General features: G+C 39.1%; 2 protein-coding genes across 9 annotated transcripts in view; one reads left to right on the top strand and one right to left on the bottom strand.

Annotated features, from left to right (window-relative positions):
- Positions 1 to 8,922, top strand: part of RALGAPA1 (Ral GTPase activating protein catalytic subunit alpha 1) — a 261,573-nt gene extending 252,651 nt beyond the window's left edge. For 3 of the 8 annotated variants that reach the window (XM_023731458.1, XM_004376508.2, XM_004376506.2), the window contains one exon: positions 7,127 to 8,470. Coding sequence is in view for 6 of the 8 variants with exons in the window: in XM_004376506.2 (XP_004376563.1) it covers positions 7,127 to 7,275 (149 nt within the window). In the remaining 2 variants the exon portion in view is untranslated. Of the gene's footprint in view, positions 1 to 7,126 lie in introns of all 8 variants that reach the window. The other 5 variants (XM_023731460.1, XM_023731461.1, XM_023731462.1 and 2 more) reach the window with 4 other exon arrangements.
- A 1,638-nt stretch (positions 8,923 to 10,560) lies between these two features.
- Positions 10,561 to 12,249, bottom strand: INSM2 (INSM transcriptional repressor 2). Its single transcript, XM_004376509.1, has one exon. The coding sequence runs from the start codon at positions 12,247 to 12,249 to the stop codon at positions 10,561 to 10,563; it is 1,689 nt and encodes a 562-aa protein (XP_004376566.1).
- Positions 12,250 to 17,024: the final 4,775 nt, after the last annotated feature.

The following is a 17,024-nucleotide window of genomic DNA, read 5'->3' on the forward strand; positions in this document are numbered from 1 at the left end:
AAAAAAAAAAAAAGGTTGAGAAGGGAGAGGGTTGACGTGTTGTGGGGTTGTTAACCAGTGTCATAAAACAATATGTGTACTACTGTTTCATGAGAACTATTTGTTCTGTAAGCCTTCACCTGAAGTACAATTAAAAAAAAAAAAATTACTGTAATTCTCAATTGAAGTTTAGTCAGTGAAATTAAAGCCTCCATTCCTGTCATTATTAAATTGGCCACTTAAAAAATAATTTTACCAAAAAACTTCAGGCCTTTTCAATTAATATAAAAGACTTAGCAGAGAGAAAATTAAATTAGGTTGACTCTCTTAAAAAGAGATAAGAAAGTCTAAGATTCACTTTAATGGATTGACACTATGTAAAATTATTCTGTTTAGTATTAGGAATGATGCTAAAAGAAAGATATTAAAAGTGAACTGATGAACAACAAAATGAAAACTAGTTAAGTATACCTGGCAGTTTCATTGTTTAATAAAAGGGCATATCTGATAAAATATCAGATTATTAAAATATATATGACTAACACTTTCGTGTATCATATAGGCGAGCCATAGATTTCACAACTGAAAAATATTGAAAATAAGACCACATTTGTACTAACTTTTCCCCTTAAATTTATACAGACTGTGAGTTTTCATGTTGCAGTTGTTTACCAACTGGAGCCCTTCCTACTCTTCTTCTTAATGTTTTCCATCTAATCCTGCACACTTAGCTAGATACATAATCTGGGAAGTAAGTAATATTCTCACTGTCTGAGACATGAAGTAAAGGGAGCAATCAAGTCAAGGCTCTGTTGGCTTCATTTTTTTAATGTATCTTACTATTTTATTTATTCTACAAGTTGTGTAAAATAAAACTTAATGATCATTTAAATAGTAATAGAATGTGAATTTGAACATAAATCTTATTCTGTGCTGTAAATTGTTTTCAGTTACCTTTTAAAAAATCATCTTTGCCTTTAATAAACATTAGAAACATGCACTCTAATTTTTAAAAGGATGTTTTTACCTGTAAATAACATTGCTAATGTTACTGAATACATTTTGATAATGGTTTTTTTTGCAGACTTTAATAGTTATTATGAAATATATAAATTTTTGAGTGGTTCTCAATTTGACACAATAAGAAATGAAATATTTACTCTTCCTACAGTACCAAAAACATGGTATCTGAAGAAGGAATTATTTTATTTTTTCCTTTCAATCATCTCAAATCTTGACTTTCCTATAATAAACCTGCCATACATATGGAGTTCCCTTTCAAGTTATAAGTCAAAGTGGGAGAAAGAAAACATGAAATAAGCCATATCATAGTGATGTGGACCAGACTTTAAGTTTGCAAAAATGACATAACGATATGATGTTTTGGGGTTCAGTTTTATTTTTTTAATATCATGATAAAATTTGTTCACCACATTGAGGAAATGGATTTATAATTGCACTTTAGACTCAACTTTAGATACCATACGCATACCCTGTATATATAAAATGATACTAATAACTTCATGCAATCATTTGAAATTAAGTTTTAAAGAAATACCAGTGTGATGATTATATTGTATCTAACCAACCCTATGACACAATTCGATTCAATGGAATAGTATGAGAAAACGCTTTTTTTTTTTTTTTTTTTAAAGTTACTTTGCTTGGTGCAAGATTGTCTAAAACTCACTTCCTGATTAGGAGTGATGTGCCAACTGTGATGACATTTAAATCCAAAAAAGAAATTTTCTGTATAACTTCCCATACTTTTAAATAGATGTAAATAACATTTTGGTGTATCATATTTGATCCATAAATTTCTTGACTGTATTTTTCAAAATGGACTCTATCCGTGGCAGTAGACTGATACTTAAGGGAAATTATTTTTATCCCTAAGGTCATTGAGGGAGTTATTGTGATGTCAAACTTTGCTGATCTTCCATAACTACATTAAAACATTATTAGATTTTTCTTGTCCTTTATTTAAAAAAAAAAAATTACAGGAAAAAAATCCCTTTATCTTTGTCAGGCATGTGTGTGGAAAATATCAAAAGTTTTACTGTGAACTTTCTTCATTAACTTTATATTTAAGAACACTTCTCTGACTCTAAACTTTAAAATGAAATTACTCCTCTTCTTGGCTAGATTATATTGGCAATTCAAAAGTGTACATATTTTCCCCTAATATTTGTCTTATCAGTATCAAAAGTCTTTTTTTAATAAAAGAAATTCTGGAATACTGACAACAGGAAACAGGATTCTGTTTTGCTGAAAGTGCACAGTAAATATTGATTGGTTTATCTTTCTCAATTTCAACATTAAAAATACACGCACAGTTTTTCCCAGTACTATGCCTTTTTACTAATCATCAGCTATAAATATTTTTTGAATACCTATTGTATGGTATACCTAGAATGACCTCTAATACTTTGTTATTCTAATTGAACTAGTAGATACCTCCCTTTGGGTTGATTGTTTTCCTGTAGATCAAGTTAGAGGTCTTAATACTTTAAAAAATTAAAGGATTAATTGATGTTTGACTGTATGTGTGCATGTGTTTATGTGTGTATACATACACACTACTTTAAAAATGTATAGGTTCCTATTTAAAGGAATATTATAATAGTTAGCAGTAAGATTCAAATGTAATTTTTATGCTATCAAAATCAGAGATAATCTAGATACAGTGAGTATGAAAACCTAGAGTAGTAACCTTTTTAGCTCATAGTCGTTATTTAAAAGTTATTTTAAACTTGCCTCCCCTTCCCAGTCTTTGAAATGTTCTGAAAGAAAATATTTTAGCCCCTCAGAAGAAAGTTATTTTATAAATATCCTAAATACTATTTGTAAGTGCCAGTAGAAAAATCAGTTTCCTCCGATATATAAGTTATAAATTTGTTTATTTAATGTGTTTTTTAAAACAGATTCCTACTCATATTTTTTTCTCACTAGATTAGCCTGAAATTATAAGCAGTCAACTGTGTTGTTTTCAGTACTTTGAACTTGGAAATTTGGCATATATATTGTTGACCAAGAGGGAAACAATATTAATCTTAAGTTCATTAAACTTTTATGACAATAATTACTAGGGTTCAATTTCCATATAGAACATTCATTCAGATGTGAAATTTTGTAATGAAATAATAAAATAATAATTGAGCAATTACTGAGTGCCAGGTACTTTGCTAAGTACTATACATGCATTCTCTTATTTAATCTTCATGTGAGTTCTGTGAGGAGAAAAATAAAGCTTACTCAGAGTCACGTGGTACTTGGTAAAGGCATTATTCCAACCTAGATCTGTCTGACATCAGAGTCCATGTTCTTAACTGTTACAATTACTCATTTAGTCTAAATATTTTCAACCCCTTTTTGCCATTGAGAGACAGAGAGAGAAATAGTGGCCCAATAATCTGTCATATTTACAAGTTTAAAACTGTTAATTTTTTTTATTTTAAGGGCTCTGCTTTTCCTACCCATTGATGTATAGGCTTTGAATCAAAGTGATTTGGATTAAATTCTAGTTCTGCTGTTTATTATCTGCATGAACTCAAATAAATTAATCTATCCTATACCCAGTTTTCTCATTTGTAAGAAGGAGGTAAATATGTGACAAACTTAGCCTTATTTGTTCTAAGTCTGCAATGATTGTAGTTCTTGAATATCTTAAAATTAAACCACTCATTTGCCTGTATCGCTATACTATTTTAGTTTAAATTATGTATTATTCCTTTATGACATTCACTGGTGGATCCATGCTAATCCTAACCACTTATCAACTCCTTTAACAATACTAAAGCAATAAGGTTGTTTGGACAATTTGTAACCTTCATATAAGGTTATATTTTGTGGGAATATCAACATAAGAGAGGATAAATTCTTTGATTTCCCCAAAACTAAACAGTATATTGTGTTCTCCACATTTGAAAGATTATATTTTGTGGCAGTCATTTTCTTCAAAAATATTTCTGATTTCTTCTTTTCTAATCCTCATCTGTTCTGAATCAAAGTTTATTAACTTTTACTCCTTTTTGTTTCTTTATTATATAGCTATACTTTTTGTGCATCTATTATATGCCAGGATCTTTGCATATGTAATCATTAATCTCCATAACAACTTTGCAAAAGAGTGTTGTCCCCATTTTATAAACAAGAAAATTGTCAGTTTGCCCAAGATCAAGCAGCTACTAAAATGACAGACTTGACATTTAACCTAGACTTACCTAACCCCTGCCTATGCTGTTTCTAACACATCACATTGCCTCTTAGTTCAATATTAATTGAAATTGCTTTCAAAGCCACAGTATTTTTAAAAGCTATGTTAATGTATACTTAGTAACTTTAGCAGTGTTAAACTTGCCATACCTGTTAGCAAACAGTACAAACAAAACCACAATAAATAACAATCCATTGCATTTCCCTTTATAATCTGTATAGATCCCAAAGTCATATTTATCATGTTATTTATAATAATAGTTTATTGGAAGCAGTGCAATATATGAATCAATTTATTACACTATCAAGATTTAGACACAGTCTGTATGAGTCTTAGTAACACAGTATGGGCAAACATAGGAGCCCATAGATACTTTTTAAACTTTATCCTTGAAGATATACTGATAATACAAATAATTAGATAAATCAGCATTCTTTATAATTCAGGTGATATAAATCAATACTTAGGCAGAATTGGATATGCAATGAAGTATTTCTGTATTCTTTACATCTAAAGTTGAGAGCTATCCACTATAAATCATTTATAAAGTCTAAATATCATTTGCTAAAATGTGAGGAGGGTAGTAATAGCTATACACCACATACACTAAAGAGCTTAATTTGGCTTTCAGTTGACTGAACAGGATTTCAGTTTGAAGGCAGTAAAGGAGACATGGAGGAATTGCTGTTTTTGAAAAAAATATTCTTTGGGTTTAACATACTCTAAAGCAGTGTTCTCCAGTAAAATTTTCTATGATGATGGCAGTGTTCTGTATCTGCATTGTCTAGTATGTTAGCTACAAACCACATACTGCTATTGAACACTTGCAATGTGGCTAGTGTGCTGAGAAACTGAATTTTTATTTTTTATTTAAGTTTAATTAATTTAAATTTAAATAGCCACCTGAGGCAGTAGATATCATATTGGACCGTGCAGCCCTAGAGGCTTTATGACTGAGTGGTTACGGTAACATGCCATGAGTACAGTGAACACTTTGAAAGCTAGATGTTTATAGACTCTCTCATAGACTTCTTTCTTTTCTTCTTTTTTCCTGTAAAACTGTTAGTTGGTAAGTATAACGTTTTGAATTTACAAAGCATTGCCCATTGTGAAACATTATCACCTTAACACATTGCATGCCCAATTGTATTTCATAATAAAAACCTGATTACTCTCTCCTCTGCTTCTCGGTTAACACCTGTAAAATTCTGCACTGTGTCTGTCAGATCCGTTATCTATCTTCTCTTTTGTTTTCTCATTTCTGCTCGCTACTCCATTTCTTCATTCACAACAAAGAAAGAAATGCAGTGATAGTTCTCTTCCTCCCAAAACCTCCGCTAGAAAACATTGGCCATCTCAAGGTAAACAGCCATGGGAAGAGCTCTCATGATGGCCGAGAATAGTATGCATTACTTGGAAAGCATGAGCTACTGCTCTTCACCTTCCTCCTGCCATTCACCTGCAGTGCTTCTCTAACGAGGGCCATGTTCTCCTTTAGATTTTCCAATTTGGGGCTGAGCCAATTCAGATCTTCAGGAAAAGTAAAGGTGAACAGAAATCTATTTCCTTCTCCTTGTTTTTTGAAGGCCAACCTCATTAAATTAGAAAAGAAAGAATGTTGGAGAAACTGCTTTGAGAAAGAGGGCAATTGACCTAGATTTTCAGTGTATATTTGTTGTTAAATATAACATTTGGCCTTAAAAATACTTGGAAATGTTCTGCAGAGATACATTCTTACTCAAGACATCTTAATAGGATATGCACCCCTGAAGACCGTTTTTGTTTTTTCTTATAAGTATTTATCACTTCAATTTAAACATAACATTTCATTATATGGAAGTACTAGCATAATTATTTCCAAGGGCTTAAAGTGTCAGTGAGATCAAAAGTCTCCCTACAGAGTAAGGAGATGTGTAAGTTTAAACCTGCAACCAGTGGTTTTTTGTTTTTGTTTTTTTTTTCAAACACACATAATGAAAATCTTCATATCCATAAGACCCAGAAAATCTGGATGTAAGTGCCTTAAAATGTATAGAATTTCATGTTGTTGTTATTCTGTTATGCTTGCAGATATTCTTTTTTTTTCCTCAGGGCCTTTTATTTTAATGTAATCTCTGTTCATTCATTCATCCAGAAATTATTTGAGAACCTAAAATTTGCAAGATTCTATATTGCTGTATATTAGAGAATCATAATTCATAGAAAAAGTATAGAGGTGAAGAACAACTTTGTATATGACACACAGAGTTTTCCTATTTGAACTTATTTTGCTTCTTTTAAGTTTTTTGAATTTTATATCTACTAATTTTACTGGTTATCTTCTTGAATAGTATACCTTCTAAATAGTATAGCTGGGAAAATTTAAGTTAAGACATTTTCTGGGGTCAGTTCATCTTTTTTGACTGACTTTCAGATGAGAATTCTTGCCCTCTTCCTCCTCATCCCTAGGAATTTATCTTGCTTTTTCTTAAAAGCATAAATACCTAGCATGTGTAATGTTCTCACAGTGCTGAGTTCCTTTTTTGAGGGTGCTATTATTGTCAAGGTTAAGCAGTGATGGCCCTGTTCTTGGTTCTACTCTGTACCCTAGAAATAGGAATTGGTCTTTCTCACCTGCTTCTTGAGCCCTTCCCTGCATGCTTTGGAACCCTGTCCTTTCTGGCCCAAAAACGTTGTTTCCCGTTGCTTTTTCCATGTAGCTGTCTGGTTAATTCTGGCTCTGGAGATGATTGCCGCTTTCTTGCTAATGGGATTACATGACCCATCAGATCACTGTGTTTTAAATACATTAGTAGGCTTTTGTAACAAGCAAGTTTTCAAAAGACCTCATTGAGGGTTGGGACCCACGCTACAGATCAGTAGCAGAAAGGTTATTTCTTATAGGATGAGAGGCTATATGATTGGTACTAACGCTCTTGCTGTTTCCCGCAGGCGCCTACCCAGAGATTCTACCCAGTGAAACTCCAACAGCGACGCAGGTAGATGGGGCTGACCTGGCCTCTCCAATGTCCCCTCGAACTAGCAAGAGCCGCATGTCCATGAAGCTGCGTCGTTCCTCTGGCTCAGCCAATAAATCCTAAGGAGACAAGCAGCCCTGCCGTGATCAGCAGTAGCCACCTTAGCTCGAACGTAGTGTTAACCCTGTTAGACCTTCATGTCTGCCATAACATGCATGTTCCTTCCTGTACATTTATTTTAGGAAACACTGGATTTAAATAATTTATAGCTTAATATTTTAGATTTGGGTTGTTTATTCAGTTGTTTTTTTCTCCCTATACACTAAGCTGCCATATTTTTGGGGGGTGGAATTTTATTCTGCACCCTTTACCTTTCTAGATAATTATGTCTAAATAGTTTTAATTTCATGATTAACTCTGAGCCAAAGTATAATTGGACAGATAGTCTCATTATTTTATTTATTGTGCCCCATTGCAACTTTATTGCTCAATAAATACGTAATTTTTTTACAAATGTATAATTTTAAATTTGAGCATTTGTAAAGTTACAGCAAAAGTTCAAATTGGTTAATACACAGGATGTATACAGATTGTTTATGTTATGAAAATAAAACAAAGGGTCTTTTAGCATCTCAAATTCCAACTAAAATAATTTTAGCATTAACTTTTTCATCCCAAAGCAATGTCTCATTTCTTGGCTGTGCAGGTTATGCCATGATATATTTGATAATCAGGAAAATCACTGTGCTGAACTTTGATTTATGTTTAGCTTCCAAATAATTTTTCTAATGTTTTGGTTTTTAAGTGGTATCACTGTTAAGTGCCATTTCTTTTTTGAGATTGTGGCCCTTTGTTATCGGCTCCTAGATCCTGGTGTATCTGTGTACTTGCTTAATTACCAAAAGGGGCAGGGAGAATGGGGAGAAAAGAAAGAAAAGACTTTTCTGATATAAATGTGTTGCTTGAATTATGTGTATTATTAAAAAAAGAAAAGGGAACATGACCCAGGAATCTAAGTAAAATCTAATATTGTTAATACTGAACTTGCAGGTGCAGGTCAGAATACATTCCACCCTCCAGAAGTATTTTCCTACGTTAGATAAGCTGCTCACACTTTGCTCACATTTTGTTTTGAATGGGCATCCCCTAAGGAAATGTAGCATGGCATCGGTACTAACTGCATGTGTAAATACATCATACTGGCAAACTATAAAATATAAATTATGTATCATCATTCATGTAGTATCTACAAATTTGTAACAGTGAAAAAAATGACATTTAATAATACAATAAAAATATTCTTATCACTTTCTGTCCATGAGTGTTTATTCCTCTATGTTTCATATATTTTCAGACTTAATAAGCAGGGCTATATGGTTAATGGAGAGATGTAAAGCATGAAACTAGTTTATTTTAGTCAGTCGTAAAAAAATGAATTTGAATTCCCTCCTTATACACTCCAACTTATTTCTCAGAGATCCTACCACAGTTGTTAAAAACACAGAAAATTATACACCTTTATGAAGGCTAGTCAGACTTCACTCAATGCACTGGGCTAAATCACCAATTTACCTCAGCCTTGTGTTTCTTTGATTTCTTAAATTTCACCTTGTTTTATAGTATGCTTTCAAGAAAACTTTCTACAGACAAATTTTTCTAAAACAACCTTTCAGAGTTCCTGTGCGTTGGCTTTTCTGTTTTTTTTTTTATAAATAAAATTTTTATGAAGCTGTTGAAGCTTATGTACAAGATAGAGTTCCTGGAAGCAAGATTTAACAGTACAGACAGTTTATCACAGTCAAGGTGAGGAATTACAAAAAGAAAAAGTAACCCTTGACACATTTTTAAATTTTTTTTTTTAATGAGTAACTAATGGATTGGTGATATGTAATGAAATGGAGTGAAAACACCAACTTGAAATAGTGTAATTAGTATAGTTAACATGATTTTTTTTTCATTTTCAGATAACACTTCATTACCTTCTGAAGTGTTTTTCTTTTTTGAGAAATATTTAAAATTATTTTCTGTTAAGACACTTGTTAGAGAACAAGTGTCTTTTTAGATTTAAAGAACAGTACATATTCTTTGCCCTTTGGAGCTCAGTCTATTCAACCGTACTTAAAAGGAAAATTTCCCGGTGCATTTCTGTACCGTTAAATTCATTTGCAAAATATAATTTCTTCTGTCTTTATTCTGTCTAAATGAGTCAGTAAGATTCTAAAGTAGAATGCTAGCATTTGGGAGATAAGAAATGTGGCTTTGAAAGTAGGCTGTGTTCAGTGAGACTTAAGACAAAGAACACAACAAAGCACACGCTATGTACATTTATTTAGTGGTAAGCATTTTACTAATACGGGCAATCTGTCGAGCAGTGCTCAGCCAGTGTCCCAAACTCTGGTTGTTAAGAGTGTGGGTACAGAATGTACACTGAATATGATTTACAAAAAGCAATTCAAAAACAACTTGCTCCTGAAAAACTATTGAATGGTTTGCCATTCAGTTTCATAGTGGATTATAGGTATTAACATCTTTAAACTGAATATAGTTTCATATATAATACACAGTATGAGATTTACAACAGAAACATCTAACAGTTTGGGTGAAATCTTACTAAAACAGTTAAACTTGAAGATAAGAGTTCTGTAGTCCCAAAAAACTAAAAGTTTAAAGTAGCTCTTCCTGAATACTGCATACGAAGTAGCAAAGAGTAAGGATTTTGGGGGTGTCTCAGTTTTAACTCCTTCCAGTAAAGTAGCATCCTCTTCACCTCGCTAATTTAAGAATGAACTAATGCATATAATAGGGGTAGAGTAGTTACAGGGAAGGTCCATATCCCCCAAAAGCAGCAAGCATCTCATATTTTCTACTGACAGACACAGGTCTTGAATCTTCTTTTTTTCCTGTACATTTGGCACCAATCACGTAACTCTTAATTCACAGAATATACAAGCAAGATAATCTGACCCTATTGAGACAGAAACTACATAGGTGCCTGCAATGGCAAGAGAAGAAACATTGGTGACTACCACTTTTGGTAGCTAGAATCCTTTGTAGACATTGAGACATGCACGCATTCATTGCGACTTTCCATAGGAATTACAAGTCATATAGGGTTCGTTAGTCTCTCCAGAGTTTGGGGGTAAAATCCTATTTAGTGGGGAAAGTGAAAAGGATTTAAAGCTGACCGTCTTTGAATGGAGAGTGTTTATAGCGTATACATACCTGCTCTAGAGGGATATTTTACATTTTGCTGTCTGCTCCTCTGGCGGAATATTGACTATTGGGAGAGTTTTAGGAGAGAAAACAGGAAAGGGGGTAAACTTGTAAGGTGAAGCAAGCCCCACAGAAGCTCTCACTATCTGTTTCCTCCAAGGCCAACCTCGTAACCTTGTCTCCAGTCTCGGGCCCTCAGCAGCCGGGCCGCAGTGGCATCTGCAGCAGCAATACCTGCCGACTTTCTGAGGGATGGCATTTATTGATGTGCCGAGTCAGCCCAGGGGAGCTAAAAAAGGTGGACGGGCAGTGCTTGCACGAGAAAATTTGCTGAGCACCCCCATCAGATGCCCCGCCTGGGCTGGGCGCCTCGGGGGGCGCCCCCGCCAGAGCGGGCAGAAGCAGCTCCTCGCGGACAGCGTGCCACAGCCGGTGCTTGTCCCTAGTGTCTGCGGATGGGAAGTGCGCCCCGCACAGCGGGCAAGCAAAGGCGAGTGGAGCGCCGCGTTCGGAGCCAAAGGCCGAGGCGAGCGCGCGGTCAGAGCCCGGCTCATGAGTGCCCAGGTGCTTGCGCAGATAGGCTTGGCGGCGGAACTTTTTGTGGCAATATGGACACACGAAGATCTCGGATCCCCCGACACCGCTGGCACTGCCTGGTCCAGGAACGCGGTGCCCCAACATCCCCTCCGTATAGGAGACCTGTGGCCGCGGTGGCTCCGTATGCGGCAGCACCTGGAGGCTGGGGCGCAGGGCGCTGTCCTGGTGCTGATTCTCTCCGGAGCTGTCCCTGGCCTGTGGGTGCTGATCCTCAGTCCGCTCGGCCCGACTGTTCTCCTTCCCCTCCGCCCGGAAAGATGAGATGGTCCCGGAGTCCGGGGAGGACGAGGACGACGAAGGAGGCGGCTTCCCGTCGGTGGAGGAGACTGTGGCGGTGTTTGTCGCTGCGGGACGCGGCTTGTGCCAGCGACGATGGGAGGCGAGGTTCGCAGGACAGCTGAAGACCTTATCGCACTCTGGGCAGCGGTACTCAACGCGCACGATACGGGAGCAGCGGTGCTGCGCCAGCGCGAAGGGGTCCGCGTACTGCTCCTTGCACAGCTGGCAGATGAACTCCCCTAGCGGCGTGCGGCTGCTCCCCAGGCCCCGGGACGGCGCTCCGGGCTCCTCCTCCTTGATCTTCAGACCCAGGACAGGGGACGTGGTCACCTCGTCCGCGAAGCTCAACTTCCTCAACGCTTTTGGCTTCTTGACTTCAGCGGCCGCGAGTCCCGACGCGCTACCGGGAGGCAACTTGGCGCGGCGCTCGCTACCGGCTGCCCGCTTCAGGCCGTGCAGGGTGGCCGACAGGGGCGCGGGGTCCGGCTGGAGCGTGGGCTCTGGGAACGGTGCCCGGAATGGCATCAGGAACTGCTCCCCCGAGGTAGAGGCGGCTGCTGGCGCCACCGAGCAGGAAAAAGCGGCCACTGCGGCGGCGCCCCCGGGGAAGGACTCTGCGGAGACCGGTGAGCTGAAGCAGCGCTCCAGGAAAGCTCGGCGCAGCTCTGCGCCTGCCGGCTTCGCGGGGCTGGGGCTGGGTCCGGGACCCTCGCTGCCGTCCGCCCTCCACTCCGCTCCTTCCCGCCCGCGCGGTCCAGGGCTCACCCCAGCTGCCAGACAGGGTGACCCCGACAGTTCCCGGGTGGCCTCCGCCGCCAGCCCCTTTCCTGGCTCCTCCTCGATAGGGGACGCCACCCGCTCGGTACCAGGTAAGGAGGCGCTGGGGGCCTCCTCAGGAAAGGGCGGCGACCCCTGGGGCCCCATTAGGGGGAAGACTTGCTGGGCCAAGCGTACTCGGTACGAGCCGCCTGTCCGTTTAGTTCGCTTCACCAGGAAGCCCCTCGGCATGGTGGAGGCGGGAGAGCTCGGGGGGCAGGAGGAATAGAGGCCCCGCAGGCGCTGAGAGCTGACAAGAGCCGTAGCTACACGAGCCTCGCCAAGGCAGTCATGCCCCGGCCGCCTTTATAGCTGAGACGCCCGCCGGGAGCTGGTCCCACCGCCTCCTGGTTGGACTAACCAATCAGGAGTGGGAGCGGGCTCCGGGGGCGGGGCTTCCGTCTGGCAGGGCTCCAGGGAGTAGACCAAGCCGGCTGCAGCGCGCCCCTAACCTGCCTTGGAGCGGCCTCGGCGGGACCCTCGCGGCAGACTGGGGGGCCGCCCCAGGTCACCTCTCCCTGCTGCCCACCGGGCGAAGATGCGAGAAGGTAAGGTCCAGAGTGTGAGGGAGCGCGTCACTTGGCCTCAGCAGCCTCCAGGGACCGTCTGGCTGGGAAGCCGGGCGGAGAGACCACCTCACTGTGCCCTCCGCGCGGGCGGAAGCCCTGCTGTCCCCAAAAGTGTGAGTGTGACAGAAAAGCCCCCGCCCTGCCAAAGGACAGATGAGGGGAAGGGGAGGCGGGAAGCGCGTGCCCAGGGAGACAACGTGGTGGGTGTCAGCCGGGGAGCGGGTTAACGTCCCCTGCCGGTATTGAGCTGATGAGAAGCTGCGACAGAGCGGCAGGGCGGCTAAATCCACCGCCCTGTGCCTACACTTGACGATGGGAACACGTCTGCCATCCAGTATCGATCAAGACTGCGAGTGTCTGTGATACTATGAGAATTCATCTGGGAAGAAGGGCTCTCAGTGCGGGAGATCATGAATGCTGGCAAGCCTCTGGAGCTCAGGACGCCAGCACGTTTCTGGACCCTGGTCCTAGGGGCTTATAAGTGCTCCCTCCCTGATGGGAATAGAAGTGGGGAGGGGAGAGTAGCATCTAATTTTCGTCTTTCCTCAGATAAAGTGGTTTCTCTGTTCACAACTTTCCCTTATACCACCCAAAGACATGACTTAGTGCCTAACTGACTTGTTGAGCATGTAGACTGAAGAAGAAATACTGGTAGAATCAGCATTACATCTGCTTCCCCGTAAACCACAAACTTTGCAGAACGTGTACTCTGGACTACACGCAGCACATTTTCATCAAGCACCCTGCAATGTGCTCAGGACTGTTTTAAACACTAGAAGAGATTTGAAAGTTTGTGATACTGGTTCATTCTTGAAATAACTAGACAATATGTGACAGATTTTTAATAAAGTGCCAAAATCCACAATATAGGTAATAAGTACAACGTGAGATCAGGAAAGGGAAAGAACTATATGTTCAAGCCTCCTTACTAAAGGAAAGTAGAGAAAAAGACTGAGGGGGGTGTTTTTAGATAGATTATAACATAATAGATCTAGTCGTCAAAAAAAAAAATCTTCCTCCAAATGAATGGTGTGTGTGTGTGTGTGTGTGTGTGTGTGTGTGTGTGTGTGTGAAAACATTACTTTTGGAAATATTTGGAAGTAATTATATATTAGCTATGAGTTGGAATCGGCTCCACGGCACCTAACAATAACAACAACAAGCATTGACTATGTTTTAGGCACTCTACTTAAGTAATCGCTAATCTGCACACACATATACACAAACAAGAATGAGATATTATTTTCTCTTTTGATGAAGGAATTGAGCCATAGAGAAGTTAGATAACTGACAAAAGTCACCCAGGGCCAGATTCAGAGGTCTGGCTAATTCCAAAGCCCAGACTCTTTCCACTACACCAGTGGCTTCAAACTAATTTTTTCTAGTCACAACCCACAATAAGAGATACGTTTTATAGTACACACACACACAGAGGTAATGAAACAAAAGTTTCACAAGTAATGCTTCCCCTTAACTAGGAGCTATGAATTCTGGTACTTTCTATGCAATTCTATTATATTTCACTTTTTAAAATGCTGGTCATGACAAATTATTTCATAACTCACTAATAGATTAGGACCCATATTTTGAAAAACACTGCTATTATGTTGATTCCCATTACATTGCATGAATTTAAATAAAATTAAATAAAGTAAATAAATATGATGCTTTATAATCAAAATTAATATTCTGAATCACAACTTAAAATATGTATGAGTTTTTTAATAGTGTTGGTAAGCTTACTTTCCCAAACTGATACTTTCTGACATGTCACCTTATGTATGGCTTCTAAATCAACTTCTCAATTCTTCTCCTTTCCTCTTTCCGCTAATGACTCAGACATATTGTGTGATGTGGAAAATCTGATATAAGAATTTTAATACTTTAAGATAACACTTTTTCCAGAGGGGTTTCCCATTCTCCATGCATAGTACTTTGTAACAACTGTTGTCAGATATTTTCTAACAGGTCCAATAGTTCCAACAGGTATTCCTCCCTTTCCCCCCAAATATAATTTGATAACAAGATTTCTGGAAATCAATGTAGCAGTGTATATCAGTAAGTTTTAAAAAATGTTTATATCTTTTAAGCCACTAATTCCTCTTTTAGTAAATCATCCAAAAGAAGGGCAAAGATTTATGCACAAAGATGTTTATCACAGTGTTATTTATAATTGCAAATAATTAGAAACTACCTTGACTAAATCATAGTGTAGCTATACTATAGATTATTATGTAACCATAAAAATTCAATGACATGAACAAATGTGTATGCCATAATGTTAAGCAAACACAGCAGGTTGCAAAGTTACATGCACAATAAAGAACTCAATTATAAAAGAAGAAAATGTATAAAAAACGAATATGCCAAAGTGTCATTGAGGTTGCCTCTAGTTAGTAGAAATTTTAGTCTTTTTTATTTTGTTTTTTAAACTTTTTTATTAAAATTTTCTACAATCAGCATATATTACTCTGATAATCAGAGAAAAATATATAAAAGGTGCTTTAAATCCTTTCTTGTGTTAGATATGGTAACCCTCCCCTAAAGCACTATTGTTAGGACATGTAGGAAGCCTACCCTCTTGTCCAGTATCTTGTTTAAACATTACCTATTCCTTTTAAGTGTACAGCATACCCTGATGACAGGTGGTACTGAAGAAGAAATGATAGTACATCAGATGGAGATTACACAGTTAAAATAGAATTCTCCAGGGCCACCTGTTTGAAATATGGCCCTAGAGAAGAGGTGACTAGGGTCAAAAGGTAGAATGGGGGAAGGAGGAGAGAAATAATTTAGATGCACAATCCCCACTTAGGTATAATCCTAGATGACCCTTCAAGATGTGAACACTTCTTCCTCCATTTATCTACTTAGAAATTATGAAGAATAAGCAATCCCTAGCAAAATTATGAAATCTTTGCTTTTCTTATCCCCACGCTTTCTCTTGACACTGACATCCTTTTCTCTTTTTTAAATACTCAAAACCTTCATCTGCCCTACATTATACTTTGATAAAAACTCATGCACAGTGGATTACTTCTCAGGCTATTTGTATTTTAAGATGGCAGTGGATTTGGTTTTTGTTTTTTTTTTTAATCTCTAACTGTATAATAAATTACTTTGACTTAAATTCAAAATTTTTGAGCCAATAGTGTCTTAGCTATCTAGTGCTGATATAACAGAAATACCACAAGTGGATGGCTTTAACAAACAGAAATGTATTTTCTCACAACTGGAATCCTGTGAAGGGAAGGATGTCAAGACTTCTCTCACATACTTTGGACATGTTATCAGAAGGGACCAGTTCCTGGAGAAGGACATCATGCTTGGCAAAGAACAGGGTCTGTGAAAAAGAGGAAGACCCTCAGCGAGATGGACTGACACAGTGGCTGCAACAATAGGGTCAAACATAGCAATGATTGTGAGGATGGCACAGGACTGGGCAGGGTTTCATTCTGTTGTACATAGAGTTGCTATGAGTTGGAACCAACTCAATGGCACCTAACAACAACAACTAACAACACAGTTGAGGAGGGTAGAAGTCTGAATTCAGAGCACCGGCTCAGAGGTAAGGCTTTCTCTGTCAGCTCTGGAAGAAGGTCCGTGTAGATCAGGACAGCCTCTTCTCAGCTGTGTCCACAGGTAGGCCTCTTTCTGGCCTTTGGCCCCTTGGCTCCACCTCTGCCCTGCTCAGGCAAGTGTTACAAAGCTCTTTAGCCCCTCCAATAAGTGCCCAAAGGCACCTCACTCTGCCAGGAAGCCTCCTGCCCCAGGGTACTCAGCTCTCTCTTGCTTTGTGAGTCAGCTCCCGAGCAACCTTGTGCTTATCTCTGATTCTGCTCCCACCGTTTCTCTGCCACTACTTCTTGCTGTCTTGCACCATTTCCAGTGTTACAGCTCTCTCTCTGTCTCTTGGTTCTAGGAGGTCTCAGTGCAGGGACTCTGGGTCCAAAGGATGTGCTCTGCTCCCATCTCTTCTTCCTGGTGGTATTGAGGTCCCTCTCTCTGCTTGCTTCTCTCTCCTCTTATCTCTTGTAAGATAAAAGGTGTGACTCAAGTAACAGCATGACTTGAATAAGGGCAGTGACTTGGGTCACAACCTCTAGTAAGGTGGTGGTGACTCAGATACATCTCACTCTCATCCTGCCTCATTAACATAATGGACAACACACTCCTAAATGGGACTATAACCACAGACATAGAGGCTAGGATTTATAGCACATCACAAAATGGAGGATAATTACATCAGATCACAAAATGCAGGACAACCACACAATACTGGGAATCATGGCCTAGCCAAGTTGACACATATTTTGCGGAGACACAATTCAATCCGTAACAAATAGCAATCAGAAAATTTATTGGAGAGAGAGAAGCCTTCTTGCCCTGAAATCACAG

Source organism: Trichechus manatus, unplaced genomic scaffold (assembly GCF_000243295.1).
Source record: "Trichechus manatus latirostris isolate Lorelei unplaced genomic scaffold, TriManLat1.0 scaffold00043, whole genome shotgun sequence".
NCBI lineage: Eukaryota > Metazoa > Chordata > Mammalia > Sirenia > Trichechidae > Trichechus > Trichechus manatus.

Coding starts and splice junctions, on each gene's coding strand:
- INSM2 (XM_004376509.1), bottom strand. CDS start 12,249: ATGCCGAGGGGCTTCCTGGTGAAGCGAACTAAACGGACAGGCGGCTCG.